Here is a 25296-nt window from a genome sequence, read left to right on the forward strand (position 1 = left end):
AAAGTATGGAAATTTGATCAAAGAGTTTAAGAAAGGATAACAAAAATATTTTTGTAAGCTTTACAACAAAAGAGGCTAATGAAAGAATTATAAGGAAAAATAATAATAGCCATGGAAAGCATCAATAAAGAATACATATATCATGAGGAAAATATGTAGAAATTAAATGTTGATTAATTGATTAACAGTGATGTTGAAACATAATTGGTTTTGAAATTATTGGCAATTATGGAAAATGTTTAAAATGGTTGATCTAGAAAGCCATTCAGAGCAAGAGAAATTACACATAGAAACAAAAATTTCATGCCTAGACACACAGGTTTCTCTACAGGCCATTTCCTTAGTTCAAAATTTTAATAAAAATTCACCTCATTCTCAAAATTTTCTCAAGATTATTCAGAAATTGATGTTAATGCACCACTAACTTCCACTCAAATACTGTGTATTTGCTTATCTGTTTCTGTTAAAATGTCTATATGCTAATGTTCTTTCACAATCTGAATCTTGGAGGGGATGGTCCATGAATGGAACATTACCGTGCATGGTATTTTATTGAACTTACTTTTTCAGCATTGCTCTAAGATCTCCTTCAATTTTCTCTTGTTTCTTCCTTTCATCCACCTGTAGATTAACATTACTTTCAATTTCACCATGCTTGTTAAACGCGACACATCGGTATAATCCAGAATCAGTTTTTGTGGTGCCTCTGATCTCCAGCTTTGCTTCACCGCCTTTCTGGTGGATAAAAATTCGACCTCCTTGGCTTAATTGTCTCCACTTCCCTTTTGTCCACTTAACATCTGGAACTGGATCACCTCCAACTTCCGCGATGAATGTTGCAGTGGTTTCTAAGGAACAATGAAAACAAATCAATAAAAATTTAATTTTCCAAAACCAGTTTTTCTGAAATGAAATCAGCAGTAAAATGTACAAGATAGATGAAGATGTAATTTTCAGGAAGTACTTACTTTCTACAACTCTCATACTCTGAGGTTCTGATATGAAGAAGAGTTTTCCATCTACTGCTGCTTTCTTAGCTGCTGGGACGGCAGCTGGTTTGTCTAAAAAAACACGTTTACATGTTTTTTTTTAAAAAATCACAATTACCTTCAAATTGTAATAAATAATTTCCTTTGAAAAACAGGCTTTAAGAATTTGGCAATGTCACAAATATTACACACTCTATACGAGAGTGGATTATAGAAGACAAAGCAGTTTCATAGACATTTATAACTAGTTGTAGCCATTACATGCAGATTGAACTGCAATCACATTAATAGCATCAAGTTTTATATTTCTCAACTTGGTTTTATTATATAGATTTCCTTTAGGGATAGGATATCAGGCTACCTTATGTCACATTATTATAGGATCATTTTTGGAACTCCACTTAGTTACATCCTTTTGGATATGGTGAAGAAAAGGTCAAGAAGTGTGATGGTGAACTTGGGGTACTTTCAGAAAATTTGTATGGAAATTATTGCCACTAAATGACCTAATATTTCAATTATAATAAGGAGACTATAAATTGCAAAGGAGCAGTAACTGATAATTCTAAAAATCTAATTCCATTCTTACTTAAATTGTAATAAGCAAATAAGCAAATAAACACAAGCAGTTGACTTAATCCAAATAATAGTTTTGAGGTGTCTGTACCTTTAATGGTCACTTTTGATTTGGAAGTGTCACTTCCAGCCACGTTTGAAGCTTTACACACATAATCTCCCGCATCTGCTTTAGCCACATCCTTGAGTTCCAGCACAGCAGTCCCATTAGCAAAGCTGAAGCTGCATCTGTCTGAGGGCTTTATTTCCCTGCCAGCCTTCAACCACTGGATCCTGATCGGTTCTGATCCCTGGACGTGGCAGCTAAGCTTCAAGGAGTCTCCTTCACTAACTGTTACTGGAGTAAGGTGCTGATCAAACACAGGTGGCTTCTTAGGTGCTAGAATTAGAAAGGGATTTTCATGAGGCACATAAAAACAAAAAAATATTAAACTCCAGAAAAGAAACAAGTTTTGCCTCTAACAGGTAGCACTGGTTGCTATAATAGAACTGAATCATGTGCCTTTGTCTCTGAAAGCAATAGTTACATGTGTTGGATTTTATAAATAGAAAAAGGTTTAAAAACAAGCAAAGAACAGATGCCATGCTGCCCATGAATTACCCAAGCATCTGTGTTTTGCAAACATTAGGCACTGCAAACACTGCCCTGGCCGTTCCTATAAATTTCGATGTCATATAGCACACCGTTGATTCTCTCAAACCTGCGTGCAGCTGTATTTTCACTGAACCCTAAAAACGAAGGGCCTATTGGAGAACTCTGCTCATGATATACAATGTTTGCTACCCTCTGGGAAAGAAAGCCAACATTTGAGTAACCATGAGCCCACATGTTAATATGTGATTTTCTCTTATGATCATCTTTAGCTATTATATGCAGCTACAGTAGCATTTAAAATCCAACCTTTGCCCAAAGGAATGAGGCGTTGAAGCTCAGTGCTCAACTGAAAACCAGTGAAGAAGATATCAGTAACATGATGGGAAGGCCATGTATAGCTTGGTGTTATGTAATGATTTTATTGAATGGTTCTGAGACCTACATGTAAGGAAAATAAGCAATATTCATGATTGCAAAGATGAAAACTTCTGATATCTATTCATTTTTAAACTCTATGGATAAAAAGCCTCAGAATTCTATAGAAAGTATTTATCTACTCAATGTAAAACCATCATGAATGTAAAAAAGCCACCGCTAAGCACACATTCTTCATTTAACTAAATGTTTTTAAAATCAAACGCATTTAAGTACTACTGAGTGATGAAATTAGAATTATAAAAAGTTAACTCAATGATATTAGCTTATTAGTAATATTAATCTACTGATGATATTAACCTACTGTCTGTGCACCCTGACATGGCCAGCTAGATCATCAGAGTTGGTAATTAACTCCCAGCTGTTCAAGGAAGTTAGCCTGTAAAGTGATTTTGATGAACTGCCTCATAATTATATGGATGAAACAAATGGGACCTAATGAAACTTCAAAGCTTTTGCACAGCAAAGGAAAACATAAACAAGATGAAAAGACAACCCTCAGAATGGGAGAAAATATTTGCAAATGACCAACTGACAAAGGATTAATCTCCAAAATTTACAAGCAGCTCATGCAGCTCAATATCAAAAAAACAAACAACCCAATCCAAAAACGGGCAGAAGACCTAAATAGACATTTCTCCAAAGAAGATATACAGATTGCCAACAAACACATGAAAGGATGCTCAACATCACTAATCATTAGAGAAATGCAAATCAAAACTACAGTGAGGTATCACCTCACACCAGTCAGAATGGCCATCATCAAAAAATCTACAAACAATAAATGCTGGAGAGGGTGTGGAAAAAAGGGAACCCTCTTGCACTGTTGGTGGGAATGTAAATTGATACAGCCACTATGGAGAACAGTATGGAGGTTCCTTAAAAAACTAAAAATAGAACTATCATACGACCCAGCAATCCCACTACTGGGCATATACCCTAAGAAAACCATAATTCAAAAAGAGTCATGTACCACAATGTTCATTGCAGCTTTATGTACAATAGCCAGGACATGGAAGCAACCTAAGTGTCCATCAACAGATGAATGGATAAAGAAGATGTGGCACATATATACAATGGAATATTACTCAGCCATAAAAAGAAACGAAATTGAGTTATTTGTAGTGAGGTGGATGGACCTAGAGTCTGTCATACAGAGTGAAGTAAGTCAGAAAGAGAAAACAAATACCATATGCTAACACATATATATGGAATCTAAAAAAAAAAAAAAAAAAAAAGTTCTGACAAACCTAGGGGCAGGACGGGAATAAAGATGCAGACATAGAGAATGGACTTGAGGACACGGGGAGGGGGAAGGGTAAGCTGGGACAAAGTGACAGAGTGGCATGGACATATATACACTACCAAATGTAAAATAGATAGCTAGTGGGAAGCAGATACATAGCACAGGGAGATCAGCTCGGTGCTTTGTGACCACCTAGAGGATTGGGATAGGGAGGGTGGGAAGGAGACACAAGAGGGAGGAGATATGGGGATAGATATATGTGTATAGCTGATTCACTTTGTTATAAAGCAGAAACTAACACACCATTGTAAAGCAATTATACTCCAATAAAGATGTTAAGAAAAAAAAAAGAAAAAAAGTTATATGGATGAAGCCATTATGGTTAGAGGATCAGATTGAGAAGATCTCCTTAAACAATGCAGTCTATTTCTTTGCCTCAAGCTATGACTGTGTATTCATAATGATATGCAACATCTTTCCACCCATTTTTTTTTCTTTCTGAGCAAATTTTACCCTTTTGTATGAGGTTAATATTCATTTACAGGCTAAAAGCTTTGGGCAATATATGTCAGACAATAATCCTTTAGAAATATCCTTAGAAAAGAAAATGTTTCAGAATGTGATAGAACTCAAAATAAGCAAAGGTAATGCAATATTCAATGATGAAAATTTTTAAAAATTTCAAAACAAATGTGCTTCATAAAAATTTATATGTCACTTATGTATGAATTTCAAAATAGACTTAGACTTCTAACTACCTGACAGAATTTCGAGATGTGATTTACAAGCTAAGGTACAGTCCATTTATTATATGACACCTACTTTCCTGGGCCACGTAATTAAATTACAACTAATATATATGTTTTAGTAAACATACGTGGAATTGTGGCAAGCCAATTCAATAATATATATTCATATCTGTTATAACTTACTTGGTCGAGATGTCAGAAGAAACACACATGGCTGTCTAATAGGCAGTAAAGAAAAACACATCATGCAAGGGGCTCTGAAGGTGACTTACCTTTGATGACGACTGAAGATGTACACAGAGCAGAGCCTGCATCATTCGACACTTTGCACGTGTACAAACCAGCGTCGTCCATGCCTGCCTTCTTGACTTGCAGCAGAAGTGTGTTGTTCTTGAATGTGATTTCACAGTTAGACGTTGGATGGATCTCTACGTTATTTTTGTACCAAGCGACAGAAATAGGCTGGGAACCAGCAACAAGGCCCTCGAGTTTGAAAGAGTTCCTTTCTGTTTCTTCTACTGTCTCCGAGAGTTTTTTAGTGAAACTTGGTGGGATTAGCCGCTCTGTAAGAAAGTTCAAGGATATATGAAGTGGAATCCAGAAGTAGGTTATTAATGGGAGGCTTTTCAAGAAAGAAAAGTCATATTTTAAGTTCAAAGTCAATGCTGACCAACTGAATATAGCATATCAGTGTAATGTTCCTAAACATTTTGGCCTCCTTCCACAAGCTTAGTTTATTTTTAAATATAAAAAAAATTTTTAATTTTACATTGGCATATAGTTGATTTACAATGTTGTGGGGTTTTTTTCTTTTATTTTCACAAGCTTATTTTAAACTGTTCTCTGATTTATGGGATGGATGATAAGAATAACTTATGGTCATTTACAGAACCAGATATTTGTAAAAAAAAAAAAAAAAAAGAAAAAAGTGGGGAGGGAAGGAGTGGTCTTAGGGTTATGTAGGATGTATAAAAACTTAGAGAAATACAGATTTTAAAAGATCACTTTTTCTCTAGAGAAACTTATTTCTTCTGAAACATTTTTATGTCAGTGGTTTAAAAATGTGCTACATTTTATCCGTCCTAATAAAACCGCACCCTTAGGATGTGATATTCAAAGATACCTTTTATATTGAGCTGAGCCATGCAGGAGTCCTCTCCCACTTCATTGACAGCATAGCACGTATACTGTCCAGAGTCTCCTTTGTCTACTTTCAGGATTGTCAGGTGGGCGCTGTTTTCCAGATAACTAATCTGATAGTTTCTGCCACTTTGGATCTCTCTGTTGTCTTTGGCCCAGGTGACCTTTATTGGTTGCGTCCCCGTCACGTGGCACTCAAAGTCCGCACTGTCTCCCACGACAGCATCCACAGGGGCAAGAGGGATGTCAAAGAAGGGCGGGTTCTTCCCCTCTGAGAGGAGAGCAGAAAGACAAGGTTTCAGGCTCCATACCTGACCATCCCAGTTCACACAAATCCTCCTCCCCTAATTTCAAATTTGGTTATAAAAAATTTAATTACAGAAGTAGAAATTTAAGAATCCACACACCTGTGAGAATGAGTCTGGCATTGGAAGAAGCAGAACCTATAGGATTTGTAGCTGTGCAAGAATACTGGCCTGCAGAACTCCGATCTGTTTGAAAAATATTGAGAGTGGCTACATTATCTAAAAATGATGTTTGTACATTGGGGCCATCTTTCAACGGCTTGCCATCTTTAAACCAAGACACCGAGATAGGTTCTGATCCACTGACAGCACAGTCAAAAACAACTGGCAGCCCGACCGTTTCTTGAACATCTCTCAACTGTCGAGCAAACGACGGTGGAAGTTTTTCCTCTGTAGGAATAGAATTAAAGTAATGAATACTTCTGGACATTTTGAATTTACTGAATATTCTTCTCACAATTATTGTTATATAAATAATGGGATTCCTATAAAAATATCAGGAGGTATTCACATATCTTGAATTAACTTGGACTCAAAGAAAAGCAGGTAAATTTCTGGAGCAAAAGTTTTACTTTGATGCCACGCTGACGCATGGTAGGTGTAAAAATATGTAAGCCAACAGAGAAACTGATTGGCTTAAGGTACATCTCCAGCATGTAGCAGATTCTCTTACTTTTTAAGACTGCTTTCTAGCAATCTGCATGAGACACCCATGGGTGGAATTTTAAAAAATATGGTTACTCATTTTTCTGAAAGATTTAATTATAGAGACAAATGATGACACGATCCTTCCAAATGAAGATTTAGTCATTTTATCTCTCTCTGTAAAGGCGATCAAAAAAGATAAACTGCTAATTTGTAGGCAGAACTACTTAAGCAGAAAGTTTTGCATTTGGAAAGATTTTCCTAAAAAGAAGATGCTCGCCAGATATTTTAAATCTTGTTCAAAAGAAACACATTCATTCACTTAAAAAATATTGCAATCACCTTGAACAGTCAGGAAAGTTGATGAAGAAACTTCTCCCACACTGTTTTCAGCCCTGCAGATATATTCTCCACTGTCATTACTATCAACCTGGTTGAAAACCAGTGTAGCAACATTGTTCCTAAAATGCATTTTGTAGGTAGTCGTGGGTCTCAATTTCGTGTCTCCTTTATACCAGGACACCCCAATTTCAGGGGTCCCAGCAAGTTGGCATTGCAAAGAGGCAGAATCTCCAACGGTCACCTTCACAGGCTCCAACTGCTTGACAAAATATGGTGGTTCTGCAGCCAAGAGAGATAACCAGTCATGAAGGAGACATGCCAGGATGGTTATCTGTATATAAAGATATGAATGTGCAATCATAACAAACCTAGTATCAGGATTTGTGCTGAACAGGAGTCTTTCCCGGAAGCGTTTTCAATGTAGCAGTTGTACTGTCCTGCATCCTCCAGTGTGCTGCTTGGAATTTCCAGGATTGCAGATTTTTCAGTTGTGGTTATATTACACCTCTGAGAAGGAGTTATATTTGTGCCATTTTTCTTCCATGTAACTGAAATGGGAGGAGTTCCAGTATACGTGCCCTCTAGGATCAGGGGTTTTCCTTTTTCTAGGCTGTAATCATTGAGCTTCTTCACAAATTTGGCTGGGGCTGTAGCAGGCAAATTGAAAACATGAAATAAAGCACATACACACACAGATACAGGCACACCTATTACTTCATGTATATTAATTGTAAAAATGCAGAATGGCAGTCAAACAAACCTTTTACATATAGATGTGTTGTACAAGAAGCTTTGCCAGCTTCATTACTAACGATGCAGGTGTATTCTCCACTTTGTGAGGTATCTACATCAAACAGCTCCAGTTCAGCGACTGAATCCTCCAAAGACACATTACATCTGTCCCCTGGTACTAGTTCACTGCTACCCTTGAACCAGCTGACACTGAACGGGGGTGTTCCTTTTACAAGGCTTGTGAAAGTTACGTTTGTTCCAGTTAAAACATCCACGGGATCAGGTTTCTGAACAAAAGATGGCGGTTCTAAAGAAAAAAGCCCATACCGGAAAAAGTTTACTACTTTTGAATTTTGATGACAAAAATGTTGAATAAATAATGAAATGCAATTCTATTTTGCTGTATTTTTAGCTGACCTCTCACAGTCAAAGGAGCACTGCACTCTGCAGAACCAGCCACGTTAGTAGCTATACATGTGTAGTCGCCGGCGTCCGACTCTTCCAGCACGTTCACAGTTAAGGTACAAGTGTTATCCGTCAGGGTGGTCTGGTACTTCCTTCCACTGCTGATCTCGTTTCTTTCATGGAACCAGGAGACGGAGATTGGAGGTGATCCATAGACTTTACACTCCATTACCACTGAGGAACCAGATAGACCATTTGTCTCTTTCAATTTTCTCGTGAATGAAGGAGGAACAGTTCGGTCTGAATGTGATAAAAATCAAACAAACAAGGACATCAGTTATAAAATGATTCGAAGAGAGAATTATTGTCTTTTTGATGGAATATGCCTAGATCCATTTGGCTCTTCTGTGAGGATATCACAGAGTTCCCAGTGGGGTCACACCGTGGAAAGCCTTGAGAATCAGTGGACAAGATGTGCTAGGTGACTTATTAGGAATCTTGGTCTCTCTTTGCTGTGAATCATTATGTGGAGAATGACTCCAGCATAAGTGACAGTAGAAGACCACATATCCTTATTCCTTATCCAGGGATTAAGTGTTACTCCTACAACCCTGAATTGTGGAAATTCCTCCAAAAGAAAGGGATAGAACTTTTGGACTTGGTTTTCTTCTAACTCTATAGGTCTACGACCTCTGATTTTGCTGATTCAGAGGATGTCAGACTCATGTCACGCTGTAGAATGTGGAGTTTCTCATACACACATATGTAAACCGGGAACTATACTATAATAACATTGAAACAGAAGCCCAACCAACCAACCTGAAACATGAACTGAGGCTGTGCAGCTGTCTTTGCCCACAGAGTTTTGCACCTCAAAACTGTACACCCCACTGTCACTGGGGTCCACGTTAATGATCTTAAGGCCAGATAGTTTGTTGAAGAAGCTTATTTTGTATTTGCTATCACTTGTCAGCTCTTTTGCATCCTTAAACCACTTAGTAGTCAGTTCGGGTGTGCCAGTGACCATGCACTCCAAGGTACAGGTGTCTCCCGTGGTCACTTTTATGGATTCTGGCTTTTCCACAATTGCTGCAGGCTCTGGAACGAGATGTAAATTGTATTCAAATGTTAAAATCACATTGAAAAACTAAAGAAGACACAAGTACTGGTAAGTGCGTGCCTCCTATTCATGATGACATTCTATCTGCACTAACCGAGGATGGACACTGTGGCGAAGCACTCTTGCATTCCGGCATCGTTTTTGATCTGACAGGTGTATTTCCCGGCATTGGCTGTTTCCGCTCTTGAAAACTGTAGGGTTGCAATGTTTTCTGAATAAGAGATCCATATGTTGTCACTTTCTCTGACGATCTCCCCCTTGTCTTTGAACCACACCACGGAAATGGGCTCAGTGCCTTCAATAGCAGCCTGAAGCTGAACTTCTTCACCAACGATGGCAGAAATGTCACTGGGCTTCTTCACAAATCTTGGTGGTGCTGATGAAAAAGAGGCAAAATCAGGGATTTAAAATGTGTGGAGCTATGAGTATTTCCCTCAAAGCTATGACTGCTAGGAATCAAACTGGTGATCATGTGTCGTTTCTATTTCTTAAAGAAGAGGCATTTTTGGTGAATGGGAGCAGAGATGCATTAGAGTTTGTACTAAGCAGAAAGAGTCGAACATCTTGGCCTCTCTAGCTTTCTAAATCCAATCAAAACCTATTGGGAAAATTGTCTAAAAGGGTCATTAGTAGGATTTAGAAATGGGATGGGCACTAAATATAAAAGGATTTAGAAAGAAGACAGTGGAAAAGTACCAGACAGCTAGTGGTAAAGGATGGGGCAAGAGCTGAGGGGCCAAAAGGGTATTAAAGTTAGAAGGAAAACTGTAAGCAGAAGAGGATGGAGTCACTCTAACCTTTCAGAGTGATGGAACCAACACAGGTGTCACCCCCGACGTCGTTCGTGGCTTTACACTGATACTCCCCAATGTCTGCAGCACTGACGTTCAGGATGTGAATACTCGTCAGGAAGTTCTCAGACATTATCTTGTACTTCTTGCCACTCCTAAGTTCTCTCTTGTCTTTATGCCAAGAAACTTGAAACGGGGGGGTGCCCTGAAGCTCACATTCAAGGTGAACATCAGCTCCTTCCAGCGTCTCAACGGGATGAGGCTTTTTGCGGAAAACGGGTGGTTCTAAAATTAGGAAAAAAGGAAAATTAGGATGTGTTCTGTAACTATGTAGTTACAAGTAAGAATCAGTTTTCCATTCCACCATAGAGAGAGACCATCACACTCGATTTTCTATTGTGTCCTTTAAAATTTTTAGAACCTCGACGGAGAGTCAAACAGGGAATTGAGAGAACAACTAGGAGGAAGCTAACGTGAAAAACATGAAAGAAGGGTAGGAGCTGACCTTTAACTTTTAAGGAGGTGCTGCTGCTTGCTCTGCCCACTGCGTTGTGGGCCTCGCACGTGTAGTCTCCGCTGTCTTCCACAGTGAGAGCGTGAATTTCCAATACCACCACCGAGTCAAGGAATGACATTCTGAATTTACTGCTCTCTTGAATTTCAGTCTCATCCTTATACCATAAAACTTTGATTTCTGGAGACCCTCCTATTTTACATTCATATCTTGTAGATTCACCTTGTTTCATGATTCTTGAAGGTTCTAGCTTCTTAATGAACCTGGGGGGTTCTATGGAAGCAAGACAGAAAACACAAGGGAAGAGATGGGAAAGACACGTATAATTCAGGATGAAGTGAAAAATCAAACAGAGAGGTCTTTAGCTCTGGAAAACAAATTTATTTGCTGCAGTTCAAGGAAGAATAGTTAGGTGAAACTTAACTAGAAAATTCCTATAAAATATATTTATTTTTGTAAGCACCCACATCAAATATTATTGCAAAAGGAAAGAAGAAGAGACATTAATCCCTTTTGTGCAATCCTCCTACCAGCAAAAGAATCACTTTGTGCAAGATCACAGTCAGAGTGTGTATCTGTTGGTGAAATCACACTACGGTTTACAGGGATTGAGAGAGTTTGATTACTTTCTTGTATGTGAATCAGTGCAGAACAGTCTATTTCCTATGGCTGCAAAGATATCAGTTATGTACTACGAAGAGTCAGAGTAGCAAAATTGGGTCAGATATCTTAATATTTTAAAGTGCTATTTTCTCTTATAGGCCTTAAATAGATATTTCTTCAACCTTCATAATATCCCTTTGAAGTGGGGAGAACAACCGCTTTCTTCATTAACTGAATCAAAAAATTCAAGTTTAGGGAGATAAAAATAATAAGCGATATATCACAGAGCACGTGGGCTGCTAAATCTAACTCTGTTTTAATTTAAAGTTATTTATAAACTATCACCAGAAAAACCCTTAAAAATGCTCTCATGGGTTAGACCAGCAGCTCATTGAGTTAAATGTTTGATTTCTGACCACAGCAGCCTTGAACACGCTACAGAGACACATGGTTGCCTTCCACGATGTCAGATATTGATGTACACCCCAGTCCCCTGGCTTCCACTGTTATTTAAGTGGGGCTAGTAGAGGAAAAGAAGTTGACACAATCTGACTCTTCTTGAAGGGCTTGATAGTTTGGGGCTCTGCTAGCCCCTCGAGGAACAAAATCCATTAATTTATAAACTAATGTGGAAAGTAAGTCATTCGAGACAACTTCCTTTTATTGTCCTAAGATAATTTCTTTCAAACTTGGGTTTTCTTGCAATTCCATGAAAAGTTTTTGTTCACTCTCCCTCTAGTCTCTATTTTCAGCCTTTGAAAATGGACCTTCAGTCCATGTTTGACCAGTTTTATATTTTTTTAAATAAACATTATAAAAAACTTGCTCCCACTTAGAAGACCCTGGATCTATTCAATCACTTCCAATTCCTAGATCATAGTCCTAAACATATCTTTCGAGCACACGCTTTCTCCTATATTTTCAGACGTTGAAATGAGACCTTACTACTTCACTTGAACAAGTACCTTGTACACCCAGATGAGCAGAACAAGAGTCTTTTCCAGCGACGTTGCTTGCATAGCAGGTGTATTGCCCAGCATCGCCTTTGCCTACTTTGAGAACCGTCAGAGTGGCAGTATTTTCAACCAAAGTCATCTTGTAGTTGCCTCCAGGGCGAATCTCTCGGTTATCTTTGGCCCAAGTGATCTTGATTGGTGCAGTTCCAGTTATGTGACATTTAAAAGAACCACTTTCTCCAAGAGCAAGATCTACTGACTCAGGCTTTAGATCAAAGAAAGGAGGTACTTCATGTTCTGAAAAGAATGAAGACCAACATGGTGACTTCAGTTTTCATGCTCCCAGACGTGGAGCAGAAACTAAGTGGCACCAGACCTTTGGTGGCCCGGAGCAGTGAAACTGCTTTATGATGAAGAGGGTAATGTGATGAGCTACTCACCTAGGAGGATGAGCTTCGCACTGGATGAAGCTGTCCCAAGAGGATTGGAAGCTGAGCAACTGTACTGACCAACATGGCTCTGGTCAGTTTGCAAAATCTGAAGAGTTGCTACATTATGAACAAAAGATGTTTGCAAATTAGCATCATCTTTCAAAAGTACCCCATCTTTGAACCAAGACACTTGAAGAGGTTCTGAGCCATTGATGCGACATTCAAATGCAACTGGGAAGCCAAGGGTCTCCTGCACATCCTTCAGTTTTCTTGCAAAGGAAGGTGGAAGTTTGCGCTCTGGAAGGGAGTCACAGACAATCCTTATTTACAAGAGAGAAAACACCCGCAGCATACTTCAACCCATTAACATTGGGATGTTTTTAAGAAAGTGGATCTGTCAACACACAGCAAGACTTGTTAGGAGAACCATCATCACCTTTGATAACGAGCACAGCTGAGGAAGCCACTGCCCCCACACTGTTTTCGGCCTTGCACGTGTATTCTCCTATGTCACTGGGATCCACTTTGTTGATTACTAAGGAGGCAACATTATTTCTGAATTGCATTTTATACGCAGGAGCCGATCGTAGCTTTGTGTGTTCTTTATACCAAGAAATTCTAATTTCTGGGGTTCCATCCACTTTACACTGTAAAGTTACAGGTTCTCCGATGGCTGCTTCCATGTGTTCCAGAGGCTCAATAAAATAAGGTGGTTCTGAGGTAGAAAGGATGGTAATCAATCAATCATACTAGCTAAAAGAGGATGTTTTAAAAGAAAGAAAAGAGAACAATAAGGAGAGGTAACTGTCAACACACCTAAGACAGATACCAGCGCCTCACAAATATCTTGACCGGCCTCATTTTCTATGAGGCAACTGTATTGTGCATAATCCTCTATTGTGCTATCAAGAATTTCCAGGATCGTAGATTTTTCCGTCATGGTAATGCTGCAATTCCGAGATTGTGTAAGGGGGAACTCATTCTTCATCCAGCTCACCAAGATGGGAGGTGTGCCGGTAAACGTGGCCTCGAGAACGATGGGGTTTCCTGTCTCGACGCTGAAATCAGCCAATCTTTTCACAAAGGTGGCTGGTTCTATAAGGAGAAAACAGCAGGGCAGAAGTGGCATCTTCAAATAAAGAATCAGAAAAGAATGCTAAAGATACACGTTTTAGAGAAAAGAGCAAACCTTTCACAAAAAGATGCGTGGTACAGGAAGCACTGCCAGCGTCGTTAGTCACGAGGCAAGAATAGTCCCCGCTTTGCAATGGCTCCACCTCAAACAATTCCAGTTCTGTGACAAAATCTTCCAGAGAGATGCTGCATGACTCCCCTGACACCAGTTCCCTGCTGCCTTTAAACCATTTGACCTCGAAAGGCGGGGTGCCTCTAATGACACTGGTGAATGTGAGGCTCGTTCCAGGGAGAACTTCCAAAGAATCAGGGGTTTGTTCAAAAGATGGTGGTTCTAGATACCCCAGGAGTGGGGGAGATCAAGAGAAAAAAGAAATCCAATTGAACAGTGTTTTTGCTCCTTGAAGAAAAGGGAATTAAGACTACACACGAAGACAAAATAAAGAAATCCCCTGTGAGGCAGGCACTAAGTCACGCAGCAGCCTGGTCCCTGCGCACTGACCTTGGACAGTCAGGACGGCCGAGCATTCGTCTGACCCAGCCACGTTGGCGGCCACGCACGTGTATGTGCCTGTGTCGGAGGGCTCCAAGAAGCTCAGATTCAAAGTACAGACGTTTTCCGAAAAGCTGGACTGGCATTTAGGCCCACTAACAATCTCATTTCCATCCTGAAACCAGCCCACGGAGATGGGCGTGGAGCCGGAGACTCTGCACTCCAAAACCACCGAGGCCCCCAGGATGGCGTTGGTGTCCTTCAACTTGCGGATGAAGGAAGGAGGCACAACTCGATCTACGTGGAGAAGGGTAGTTTTCCGTTGAAAGAGAAGCTTTATTTTCTACCCCAGGAAAAACGGTATATTCACAAAAACCTCATACTACTCACCCGAAACGTGGACAGACACAGTGCAGTTACTTTTACCAACACTGTTTTTCACTTCAAAGCTATATAACCCCTTGTCACTAATTTCTGCACAAGGGATTTTAAGTGAAGCCACTTTGTTGACAAACGTGATGTGATGTTTGCTGTCTGCAGATAATTCTCTCCCATCTTTGAACCACTTGGCTGAAAGTTCTGGTGTCCCAGCCACTGCACACTCTAATGCAAAAGGATTTCCAGTAGTGACAGTCATGGGTTCTGGTTTCTCTATGATTCTGGCTGGTTCTGAAAGAAGAAGTATATTGCATTGAACACAAAGTCTTCTTTCAACTAAGAGTGTAATCAGTATATTATTGGCTAAGAGTAATATCTGCAGGCAATGATCATGGGTCAATCAACCTGATTTTTTTCTCAGGCTGTACTTTGTTACTAACCTAGAACAGTCAAGACTGCTGAACACTCTCTCATTCCGGCATCGTTTCTGATCTGGCACACGTATTTTCCAGAGTTAGATGCTTCTGGGCTCCCAAGTTGGAGTGTTGCAACGTTATCAATGAATGAAATCCTAGTGTTTTCACTCTCTCTGATGATGTCACCTTTATCTTTCAGCCAGACGACAGTAATGGGCTGGAAGCCTTCTACTACGGCCCGTAACTCAACAGCATCCCCAGCGAGGGTTGAGGTGTCACTTAGCTTCTTCACAAACCGTGGGGCTTCTAATGAAAGAAATTTGTGGTTAGAGAAAAAAGATGAGAATCACAGCCACATACATTATTGGTCAAGCAAGAAAAGATGAAAGCAAGAGATAAATATTTTTGTGCCCATGGATACAAACCTTTGAACGTGACAGTGCAAACACACGTGTCACTTCCCACCTCATTAGCAGCTTTGCAGTGATATTCTCCTACATCGGCAGCTTCCAGATTAAGGATGTGGAGACTTGTATCAAAATTTTTCGAAGTGATTTTAAATTTCTTGCTTCTCCGAACTTGCTTTCGATCTTTAACCCACACCACTTCAAATGGGGGGGTTCCCGAAATTTCACATTGGAAGATAACTTCAGAACCTTTAAGGGCTCCTACTGGAGAAGGCTTCTGGGTGAAAACAGGAGGTGCTACCAGAAGAAAAGAAGATAAGAGATGAGAGCATTTGCCTAATGAAAGGGAAAAAATATTTTAGAGTCTAAATCGTTGAGTGCCTGGTGCGACCATATGACAGTATACTAACATAAGAAATGACTGGTCATAAAAACTAGTTTAAGAATTGCAAGCAAATCCCCTTAACTAGCCTTTTTATTTTGGAGCTCAGAACATTGCTGAAAAAGAATCCAGATCAGAGGAGAAGGAAGAAAGAAAGCAGCTTAGCATGTCTAACCTTTAATCGTCAGGGCTGTGCTGCAGCTGGCGTCCCCAACACTGTTATGGGCTTCACAGATATAGTCCCCACTATCCTCCGTGCTGGCTTCATTGATGGTGAGCGATGCCACAGAATCCACGAATGACATGTTGTATTTCCAACTTTCATGAAGTTCACCATCATTTCGGAACCACAAAACTTTGATTTCCGGGGAACCGCTTATTTTACATTCCAGTTTGATGGATTCTCCCTGCTTTGCAACTTTTGAAGCTTCTAATTTCTTAACAAACTTTGGAGGTTCTAGTAAGTCAAAGGAAAAAAACAGCTTACGTCTGTAGCTGAAGAGTCCATAAGTACATTTTTAATCTGGTTTATTAGTAAGAATATATGTACTTTCTGAGAATTTTGTGGTAAAATATCTTTTCTATTAAACTTCTAATATTTTTAATAGAGAATTTAATTGGCAAATTACTCTTTGTAGTTTGGATATGGAAACTAAAACATGTAAGTTAATGCATTACAGAGGTATTTGATCAAAATGGTAAGTCAGAATGCCATATAATAGGAAAGAGCGAAAAAAGAGAGAGTTGAAACAACATTTAACAAATTTCAATTAAACAACCCTCTGATAAGACTACTCTTAGAGATACACTAACTTAAAGAACAAAATAAAGAGAAAACAGAACTTCGATGAATGTTGCTTCCACCACTAACATACAAATTCCAACATGATCCAGTTACTTTATCACGAACATTTAAAAACTAAAGAAAGTTTTTGAAGAAAATTACACAACATGGGAAAGAACAATATTGGTAAATGCCATGTGAAGATACCTTTTACACTGAGTTGAGCTGAGCACATGTCTTTGCCAACATCGTTGGTTGCTTGGCAAGTATATTGACCAGAGTCTCCTTTGCCTACTTTAAGAATTCTCAAATGGGGAGTATTTCCCACACATGTAATTGTGTAGTTTCCTCCAGGACGGATCTCCTTGTTATCTTTTGACCAAGTAATTCGCATTGGTTGAGCACCAGTAACATGACACTCAAAGTCAGCACTTTCCCCAGCAATAACATCTATAGATACAGGCTTGATGTCAAAGAAGGGAGATTTCTTAGGTTCTGAAAGATGAGAAGAAAAGGCAACGTGGGTTTTTTTTCTCTTTTTTATTGGCCGTTTCTACTTTGACAATGAATAAGAAGTCATGGTTTGCAAAGAGAGAGAGTAACATGGGAACAAACCTCTTGCTGTCAGTCTAGCACTGGAAGACGCTGTTCCAAGTGAATTAGAAGCTGAGCAGGAGTACTGGCCAGAGTGACTCAAGTCTGTTTGCAAAATTTTTAAAGTTGCCACATTATCTACAAATGATGTCTGTAGATTTTCATCATCTCGTAAAAGTACCCCATCTCTATACCAGCACACTTGGATGGGTGCGGAGCCATTCAATCGACAAGTGAGGGTAACTGGTAACCCAACAGTTTGTTCGATATCCTTTAATTGCCTTGCAAAGGAAGGTGGGAGCTGGCGCTCTGTCGGAAGACAAGTAATACTTGAGGTGTTAGTAGATGAAATAAAAATTTCCCCATAAAGATAAGAGTGAAGACAAGGAAAAAAGAAACTTCTTAATTTCTAAAATAATATCATCACCTTGAATTCTGAAGACAGTCTTAGAAGAAGCAGTCCCTATACTGTTTTCTGCTTTGCATGTGTACTCTCCACTGTCACTGATGTTCACTTTATTAAAAACAAGCGTGGCCACATTGTTTGTAAAATAGGTCCTGTAGTCAGGAGTTGACCGTAACTTGGTATCGCCTTTGTACCAAGACACTGTAACTTCTGGTGTCCCAGCAACTTGGCATTGTAAAGAAACCGAATCTCCAACTGATGCCTCCAGAGGCTTCAGTTCCGTAACAAAATAAGGTGGTTCTAAAGAAGAAAGATTCACAGTCAGCAACTGGAATTAAAGAAAACCACACAAACCGTGCCTCATGTTAGACAAATATCAATCATTTGAGAATAAGAAACACACCTAATGTAGATACCAGAGCTTCACAAACATCCCTTCCTGCCTCGTTTTCAATCTCGCAAGAATACTGTCCTGCATCTCCTTTTGTGCTATGCAGAATTTCCAGGATGCAGGTCTTCTCTGTTGTGACTATGTTGCATTTTTCAGATGGTGTAATGTTCACACCATCCTTTTTCCAGGTAACTGAAATGGGTAGTGTTCCAGTGTAGGTGCTCTCCAGAATGATGGACTTCCCTGGTTCTATAGAGTGACCACTTAATTTCTTCACAAATACAGCTGGTTCTGGGGAGTGACAAAGCACAGCAGTTAAACACGGTGAAAACACAAACAAAGATGTCCCTTAAAAAGTAGGAAGCACAAATGTACTGGAGCAAACCTTTTACAAAGAGACGGGTAGTGCAGGATGTTTGGCCGGCATTGTTAGAAACCACACAGGTATATTCCCCGCTCTGAGATATGTCGACATTAAATAATTCCAGTTCTGCCACGGTGTCTTCAAAATAGATGTTACATCTGTCTCCTTTCACCAGTTCTCTGGCACCTCTGAACCAGCCAACCTTGAACGGAGGTGTTCCTCTAATGACACTTGTGAAGGTGATGTTTTTGCCTGGTAGTACTTCCAAAGGTTCAGGTTCCTTCACAAAAGAGGGTGGTTCTACATAGACAAGGAGGACAATGATAAAATCCTGTAAGCTTCGAATTTAGTTGCAATTTTGAATCAAAAAGAAGAGCACTTTTGAATGTGTGTCAACCTGGATATGCAGCCAAAGAGGAACTCATAAGAAAGGGTGTGAGCGTCTAACACTGACCTTGTACAGCCAACACAGCACGGCATTCATCAGACCCAGCGACATTAGCAGCCACGCATGTGTAATTGCCCATGTCCGATGAGTCTAGAGAATTCAGCTGCAACGCGCAGACATTATCTGAAAACGTAGTTTGGTACTTTGCTCCACTGACAATCTTGGTTTTCTCATGAAACCAGGCAACAGAGATAGGCGATGATCCAGCTACTTTGCACTCCAAGATGCAAGATGTACCCAGCACCCCAACTGTATCTTTCAGTCTTCGTGTGAAAGAGGGAGGAACCATTCGGTCTGCATGAGGAGAGGCAAGAGACTCGTGGTTTGAAAGAATAGAAGACACTTGAGAGAAGAAAGCGTGTGAAAGGAATTTGCATAAGCGATGGGAAGAACATATCCGAACTAACCTGAAACATCAACCACAGCTGTGCAGCTGCTTTTTCCGACATTATTTTGAACCTGGAAAGTGTATGTGCCTGCATCTTGCTTTTCAACGGAGAGAATCTTTAAGGAAGAGATTTTGTTGTAGAAGCTAAATTTGTGTTTTTGGCTGCTGGTCAACAGCTTTCCATCCTTGTACCATTCGACTGAGAGTTCAGGAGTGCCAGCCACCTTACACTCCAGAGTGCACGTTTCTCCTGCAGTCACTGTCATCGAACCTGCCTTCTCGACAATGACCGCAGGCTCTGAAATAAAATGTGATAGCCATCTGTCAAAGCCTGTTACCTTTACCTTGTTTCTACTATCAAATTCATTAACACTGTTTCTTCCAATGATATGGATATCTTCGGGCTCTCTCTCTCTCTCTCTTTCTCTAGACCTTAAAATGTGATTCCATAATTACACACTGTCATGAAATTATACGAGTTATTATTAAGAAATATGTTGGTGCATTAGTTGCTTCCAAAACAATTCAATGCACAAATCAATGTCGATATATATTGATTTGCGCTTGACCCTCTCTACAACAAAGCCTACATGTTGTTATGAATTACTCAGTATTTCTGTTCTACTTTAAGGTGCTAAAGACAGGTTTTTGAAAGTTGTTATCCAGACAATGGCAAAATTAAAAATGAATATGCCCAAAGATGAAAGTGCAAGTCGTTCCTATCAAACTTTGATCTTTGGAGTTCTTGTCAGCTTTAACAACTGTTACTTTGGGAAAAAATTTCCTTGTAGCATATGCTGGGCTCCCAATTTTTTCATGCTTCAACAAAAGATAGTCCTGATTACATCTCCTAACCCATCAAGAAAATAATAAAAGAGACGGCTCATTTTTGTTAGGCTCACAGACACAGAAAAGAGTGTTTGAAAGGTCCTTTCCCCTAAAGCTTTGAAATGGGTGATGATTGATATAGTTCTAAAAATTCAAAACAGGAGATTCTACCAGTATCTCTTAGCAAGTCATCTCAGCGTTTGGCACCTCCTTGTATCAAGGAACTATCGCACCATATTGTACCAACCTAAAACAGTCAACGTGGCCATGTTCTCCCTCATTCCACCATCATTCTTGATTTGGCAGATATACTTCCCAGCATTAGCTGGTTCTGCTTTTGCAAACTGCAGAGTTGCAACATTTTCCACAAATGTTATTCTGATGTTTTCACTTTCTCTAATCACTTCTTCCTTTTCTTTAAGCCACTGGACAGAAATAGGCTGGGTGCCTTCTATGGATGCTTGTAACTCAGCGGGCTCACCAGCTAAAACCGTGAGGCTGTTCAGTTTGGAGACAAATCTTGGTGGTTCTGAAGAGGGAAAGATGGATGGAGATTGTTGGAAAGATTGTCGAGATAATGGAAGAGAGAAAACAAATAAGCATTTTGCACATTCCTGCCATTTCTGCCATGAGCAGGAAATAATGCTTACCTTTTAATTTTACAGTACAAATGCAAGTATCACTTCCTACTTCATTCTGTGCTTTGCAGTGGTATTCACCAATATCTGAAGTGTTGACACTGAGAATGTGAATACTTGCATGGAAATTTTTGGATGTAATCTTGTATTTCTTGCTACTTCGGAGTTGTCGCTTATCTTTGTACCAAACCACCTCAAATGGTGGCGTTCCCAAAAGTTCACATTCAAGACTAACTTCAGCATTTTTAAGGGTTTCTACCACAGGAGGGAAGCTGCTAAAAACAGGTGGTTCTGTAAAAAACAAGAATTCCTCATGAATTGGGCTACTTAACTTCATAGAATATTTTTATTTCTTTGTTTTTAAATTGGAAGAATGCGTCAAGATACTATAATAGGTCTAGCACTATCACTTTAGTGTTGAGGAGTAACAGCTTCAGAGAAGCCATCAGCCTTTACAAAATCACTCTGCTTCACTGGCCGAGAACCCGGGCTAGACCTCAGGTGACCTTACTGAGCAGTTCAACATTCTGTCTACTCCACCTTACTACTTTTTCTGGGACTATAAAGATTGATGCACAAAACTGTAAAGCAAAACAAAACAATAACCAAACAAACCCCCAAACCCAAGTGTAAGAATCAATATGATTTGCATGAGGTATGGAGTCCTGACTTCAGGAATGAAATTTTTTGTATACACATTACAGTTGGGACACTTGGAAGTTATCACAACATTTGTGCTCTAAGTCTTCCATGTCAACAAATGGTTTTTGTAATAATCGCCTTACAATATGACAAACTTGGACTTTGTGAAAAAAATTCTTGAAAATACTAGTACTATTTGCGACAAAGTATAGTGATATAATTTTAAAAAATAGGAACTGACTTTTGAGAGAGAAAAATATATATAATTGTCCTGTTGTAAATGTAAGGTTAAAATCTGTATTGCTTGAACCTTGTATATATGTGGTAAATATTCCTTGCTTTTAATGATAGATAACGATTAGAGTGAGGATGATGATATATTTATAAGTTGATTGAAGGCAAAAATTAATTTTAAAATGCCCACTTTGTTTTTTTGAGCATTTTGGAAACATCAAATTTGAACTTCTTGGCTAATATGTTGAGGTGAGTAAAATTACGGCATTGGAGTAACAAGAAAAATATCTCAGAATGATTGGCTACAGTAAGCAAATCTTAAGAAGAAAAAACATCTAAAAATGGAAATAATACTAGTTTGGGAAAATGTTCTATGATCTCAAATGGAAGCTAAAAATGACAGCAAAAGAATGAAGAGCTATGATAGCCTGGGGAGAAGAAGGTGGGTTTCAGGTAATGAGGAACAGAGGAAAGAGGTTTCTACCTTTTACCATAACCTTGGTACTGCAGCTTGTGCTGCCAGCAGGGTTCTGAGCCTCACAAATGAAATCCCCACTGTCCTCAGTATCAAGACTATTCATCTGTATGACGGCCACTGAGTCAATGAAAGCCATTCTATATTTATCACTGGCTGGGAGTTCATGTTCATTTCTGTACCACACAACTCTGATGTCTGGGGATCCAGTTATCTTGCATTCAAGTCGTGCTGAGTCACCTGCTTTCACTATTTTGGTTGCTTCTAGTTTCTTTGCAAACCTTGGTGGTTCTAGAGAGTGAAGAAAAGAGGAGATTTATGAGGGAACAGAGCAGATATAAATAACAAAAGTTCAATTAGGTACTACATAGGAAAGAGAAAAACATGAACAATGCCTGGCAAATAGAGTGTACTGTGTTAGAAAGAAGGGTACTTTCTTGACTGGGTACATACATTGTAAAAGATTACAGAAAGGACAGGAGCCACAGGTCAGACAGAAACATAAAACAATCAAACTTGCACACCTGTCACAAGCAACACTGTGGTACAAGAGTCGCTACCAACATCGTTGGTAACTTGGCAAGTATATTGTCCAGTCTTGGAAGCATCCACTGAATAGAGATTTAAAAAGGTAGTTGATCCTTCCAAGCCAATGAAATATTTAGGTCCAGAGGCAAGTTCCACATCATCCTTAAACCACTTTACTTTAAACGGTGGTGTTCCTTTTAGTATAGCTTTAAATTCCACTGTAGAATCAGGTATGGCTTGTTGTCGCTCAGGTTTCACTAGGAAACTTGGTGGTTCTATAGATTTTAAGGGAAATACATATAATTAAATTCCTTGTTGTTGGGTTATTTTGACAGTTTTATGGACATATAAAAAAACATTATTGAAAAGAGGTAATGACTGAATATTTCTAGAACTCAATATATATGTATCTAAAGAAACAGAATTATGGAGACTTTTAGTTTTAAAGGACTCCAGGAAAGAGTGCTATATTTGAAAAGCAATCGCAGAGAAGGGTCAGGAAGAGGTAAAGAAATTCTAACCTTTTACAGTTAAGATGCCACTGCATGCCTCGTCCCCTGCTACATTTGAGACTTTGCATGTGTAATTCGCAGTATCTTCTAATTCCAGATTACTAACGTCCAGCGACACAGTGTTTTCGTGACAGACAAGCCTGTATTTTGCACTTGTAGTTATTTCTTTTCCATCCTTAAACCACTGAGCACTAATAGGAAGTGAGCCAGAAACCTTGCACTCCATATGAATGGAAGAGCCTAGAACTTTATCCATTTTGCTTAATTTTTTGGTGAATGATGGAGGAATATTTTGATCTGTCCAATGCAAACAGCAAAACACATCCATTAATATGTTGCCATTTGTTTACCAAGGACAATAATATACATAAGGGAAGCTGACTGGGGCCAAGATACAAACCTAGCACTCTCAGGTAGGCATCACAGCTACTGCTTCCAAAGTCATTTTCCACCTTGAAAGTATACGCCCCGCTGTCTTGCTTCATTACTGACTGAATCCTAAAACTGGCCACGTTATTTTCAAAACTCATTGAAAAATATCTACTGGGCACTATTTGTCTCCCATCTTTAAACCACTTCACTATGAGTTCTGGCGTTCCGGCCACAAGACACTCCAAGGTCACTGGGTCTTTTTCAGTGACATCAACAGACTTAGGTTTCTCTAGGATATGAGCGGGTTCTGTAGTAAGAATGAAAACGTGGATGAGTTTCATTAATAATTCCATGGAACCAAGGAACTGCTTGTGAAATTGTCTTCACAGAATAACTCTTGAAAGGGATTAGCTTACACACCTTGTACTAAAAGGAAAGCATAACACCTCTCAACTCCTGACTCGTTCTTGGCTTGACACGTATACCTCCCGCTGTGTCCATTATCCACAGATCTGATTTGGACTGTGGCCACATTGTTCACAAAGGAGATGTGAACATTATCATCTTCATCCAGAATCTGATCATCCTTGAGCCAGGTTATAAAAATGGGAGAAGAGCCCGCCACAGTGCTCTGAAAGGTGGCAGAACTTTTCAAAACAGTAGTGACGTTTTCTATCTTCTTAGTGAACGAGGGTGGCTCTGTGGTTAAAGTAGACAGTGTGAAAAGAAGAGGTATATTTGAACTCCTACCCATCATACAAGGTTAAAGAGCATTACAGAATTTTTATCAGATAGCCTGCTCCTTGTGTGTCTAACTGACCTTTCAGAGAGACTCTAGCACTACAAGAACAGCTGCCGCCTTCGTTGGATACGATGCACTGGTATTCACCAGTGTCTGAGGGATCACATTTGTTGATACTGAGATTAAACACTGACACTCTGTCAGTCAGCGTATACTTTTTGCTGCTTCGAATTTCCTTGTTATTCTTCAGCCAAGTGACCTCAAATGGAGATGTTCCCATAACTTCACACTCCAGCTCCACGTCACTACCTTTGACTACTTCCACGGGCTTCAGCTCCCTGATAATGGTGGGAGGGTCTAAAGATTCAAAAGGAAGACAGAGAACAGCTTACTCAAAGGAAGACCCGAGGACTAGCCAGCAGCACAGCCAGAAAGGAGAGAAGATGCAGTAACGAACCTTTCACTTTTAACTCAATGCTGCAGCTTGCCATGCCAGCGTCGTTACGAGCTTCACAGACATAAGTCCCACTATTTTCTACCCTGGCACCAGAAATTTGGAAAGTGGCTAAACCGTCAGTGAAGGAAATGCCATGTTTCTCTATGGCTGTTATTTCATTCCCGTCCAGATACCAAGAAACTCTGATTTCAGGAGTGCCTGTTATTTGGCATTCAAATGTCGTGGATTGTCCAGTCCTCAGCACTAGGACTGGGCTGGGCTTCTTAATGAAGTGAGGAGGTTCTAAAGATGGGGGAAAACATGTGATATTGAACACTTTTTAAACCAAAGGCCAATGAGAATCGTTTTCTTAAGCCTCTTCCCTCCCTCCAAGAAAATCTAGGCAAGCAAGACAATGAGAAAATGTAGAGACCAGACCTTTTACAAAGAGAGTGGCTTTACTGGTTGCTGTGCCAACATCGTTGCTCAGTTGGCAAATGTAGGTCCCCACATCAGCAGCTTTGGCTGAAAAGATCTCTAGAATGGTGGAGGTGTCATCCTTCCAAACTGAGCGAGCTGCTCCCGAGTGCAACTCTTTGTTATCTTTAAACCATTTTATTGTCATGGGTGCAGTGCCACCCACGAGCGCCTTTAATTGAACCCTTGTATTGGGATTGACATCTTGTGACTGTGGCTTTTCCAGGAAGTAAGGGGGTTCTGGGGTGAAAGA

The 25296-nt window shown here is 39.7% G+C and overlaps 1 protein-coding gene across 2 annotated transcripts in view; it reads right to left on the bottom strand.

The window, feature by feature from the left end:
• The window catches only part of TTN (titin), a 287640-nt gene that overhangs the window by 178841 nt on the left and 83503 nt on the right, over positions 1-25296 (bottom strand). For both annotated transcript variants that reach the window (XM_057551572.1, XM_057551571.1), the window contains 41 exons: positions 25005-25283; positions 24588-24869; positions 24209-24487; positions 23809-24087; positions 23417-23695; positions 23026-23313; positions 22501-22779; positions 21986-22267; positions 20638-20916; positions 20235-20516; positions 19179-19457; positions 18778-19065; positions 18345-18623; positions 17972-18250; positions 17590-17868; positions 17184-17471; positions 16776-17063; positions 15960-16241; positions 15421-15699; positions 15020-15301; positions 14592-14870; positions 14211-14498; positions 13764-14042; positions 13391-13669; positions 13011-13289; positions 12584-12871; positions 12153-12440; positions 10576-10857; positions 10077-10355; positions 9374-9655; positions 8979-9257; positions 8172-8459; positions 7783-8061; positions 7391-7669; positions 7023-7301; positions 6138-6425; positions 5714-6001; positions 4863-5153; positions 1657-1944; positions 969-1061; positions 563-848 (listed from right to left, as the gene is read on the bottom strand). In XM_057551572.1, coding sequence (XP_057407555.1) covers positions 563-848; positions 969-1061; positions 1657-1944; positions 4863-5153; positions 5714-6001; positions 6138-6425; positions 7023-7301; positions 7391-7669; positions 7783-8061; positions 8172-8459; positions 8979-9257; positions 9374-9655; positions 10077-10355; positions 10576-10857; positions 12153-12440; positions 12584-12871; positions 13011-13289; positions 13391-13669; positions 13764-14042; positions 14211-14498; positions 14592-14870; positions 15020-15301; positions 15421-15699; positions 15960-16241; positions 16776-17063; positions 17184-17471; positions 17590-17868; positions 17972-18250; positions 18345-18623; positions 18778-19065; positions 19179-19457; positions 20235-20516; positions 20638-20916; positions 21986-22267; positions 22501-22779; positions 23026-23313; positions 23417-23695; positions 23809-24087; positions 24209-24487; positions 24588-24869; positions 25005-25283 — 11392 coding nt within the window. The remainder of the gene's footprint in view (positions 1-562; positions 849-968; positions 1062-1656; positions 1945-4862; positions 5154-5713; positions 6002-6137; positions 6426-7022; positions 7302-7390; positions 7670-7782; positions 8062-8171; positions 8460-8978; positions 9258-9373; positions 9656-10076; positions 10356-10575; positions 10858-12152; positions 12441-12583; positions 12872-13010; positions 13290-13390; positions 13670-13763; positions 14043-14210; positions 14499-14591; positions 14871-15019; positions 15302-15420; positions 15700-15959; positions 16242-16775; positions 17064-17183; positions 17472-17589; positions 17869-17971; positions 18251-18344; positions 18624-18777; positions 19066-19178; positions 19458-20234; positions 20517-20637; positions 20917-21985; positions 22268-22500; positions 22780-23025; positions 23314-23416; positions 23696-23808; positions 24088-24208; positions 24488-24587; positions 24870-25004; positions 25284-25296) is intronic.

This window comes from Balaenoptera acutorostrata, chromosome 8 (assembly GCF_949987535.1).
Source record: "Balaenoptera acutorostrata chromosome 8, mBalAcu1.1, whole genome shotgun sequence".
NCBI lineage: Eukaryota > Metazoa > Chordata > Mammalia > Artiodactyla > Balaenopteridae > Balaenoptera > Balaenoptera acutorostrata.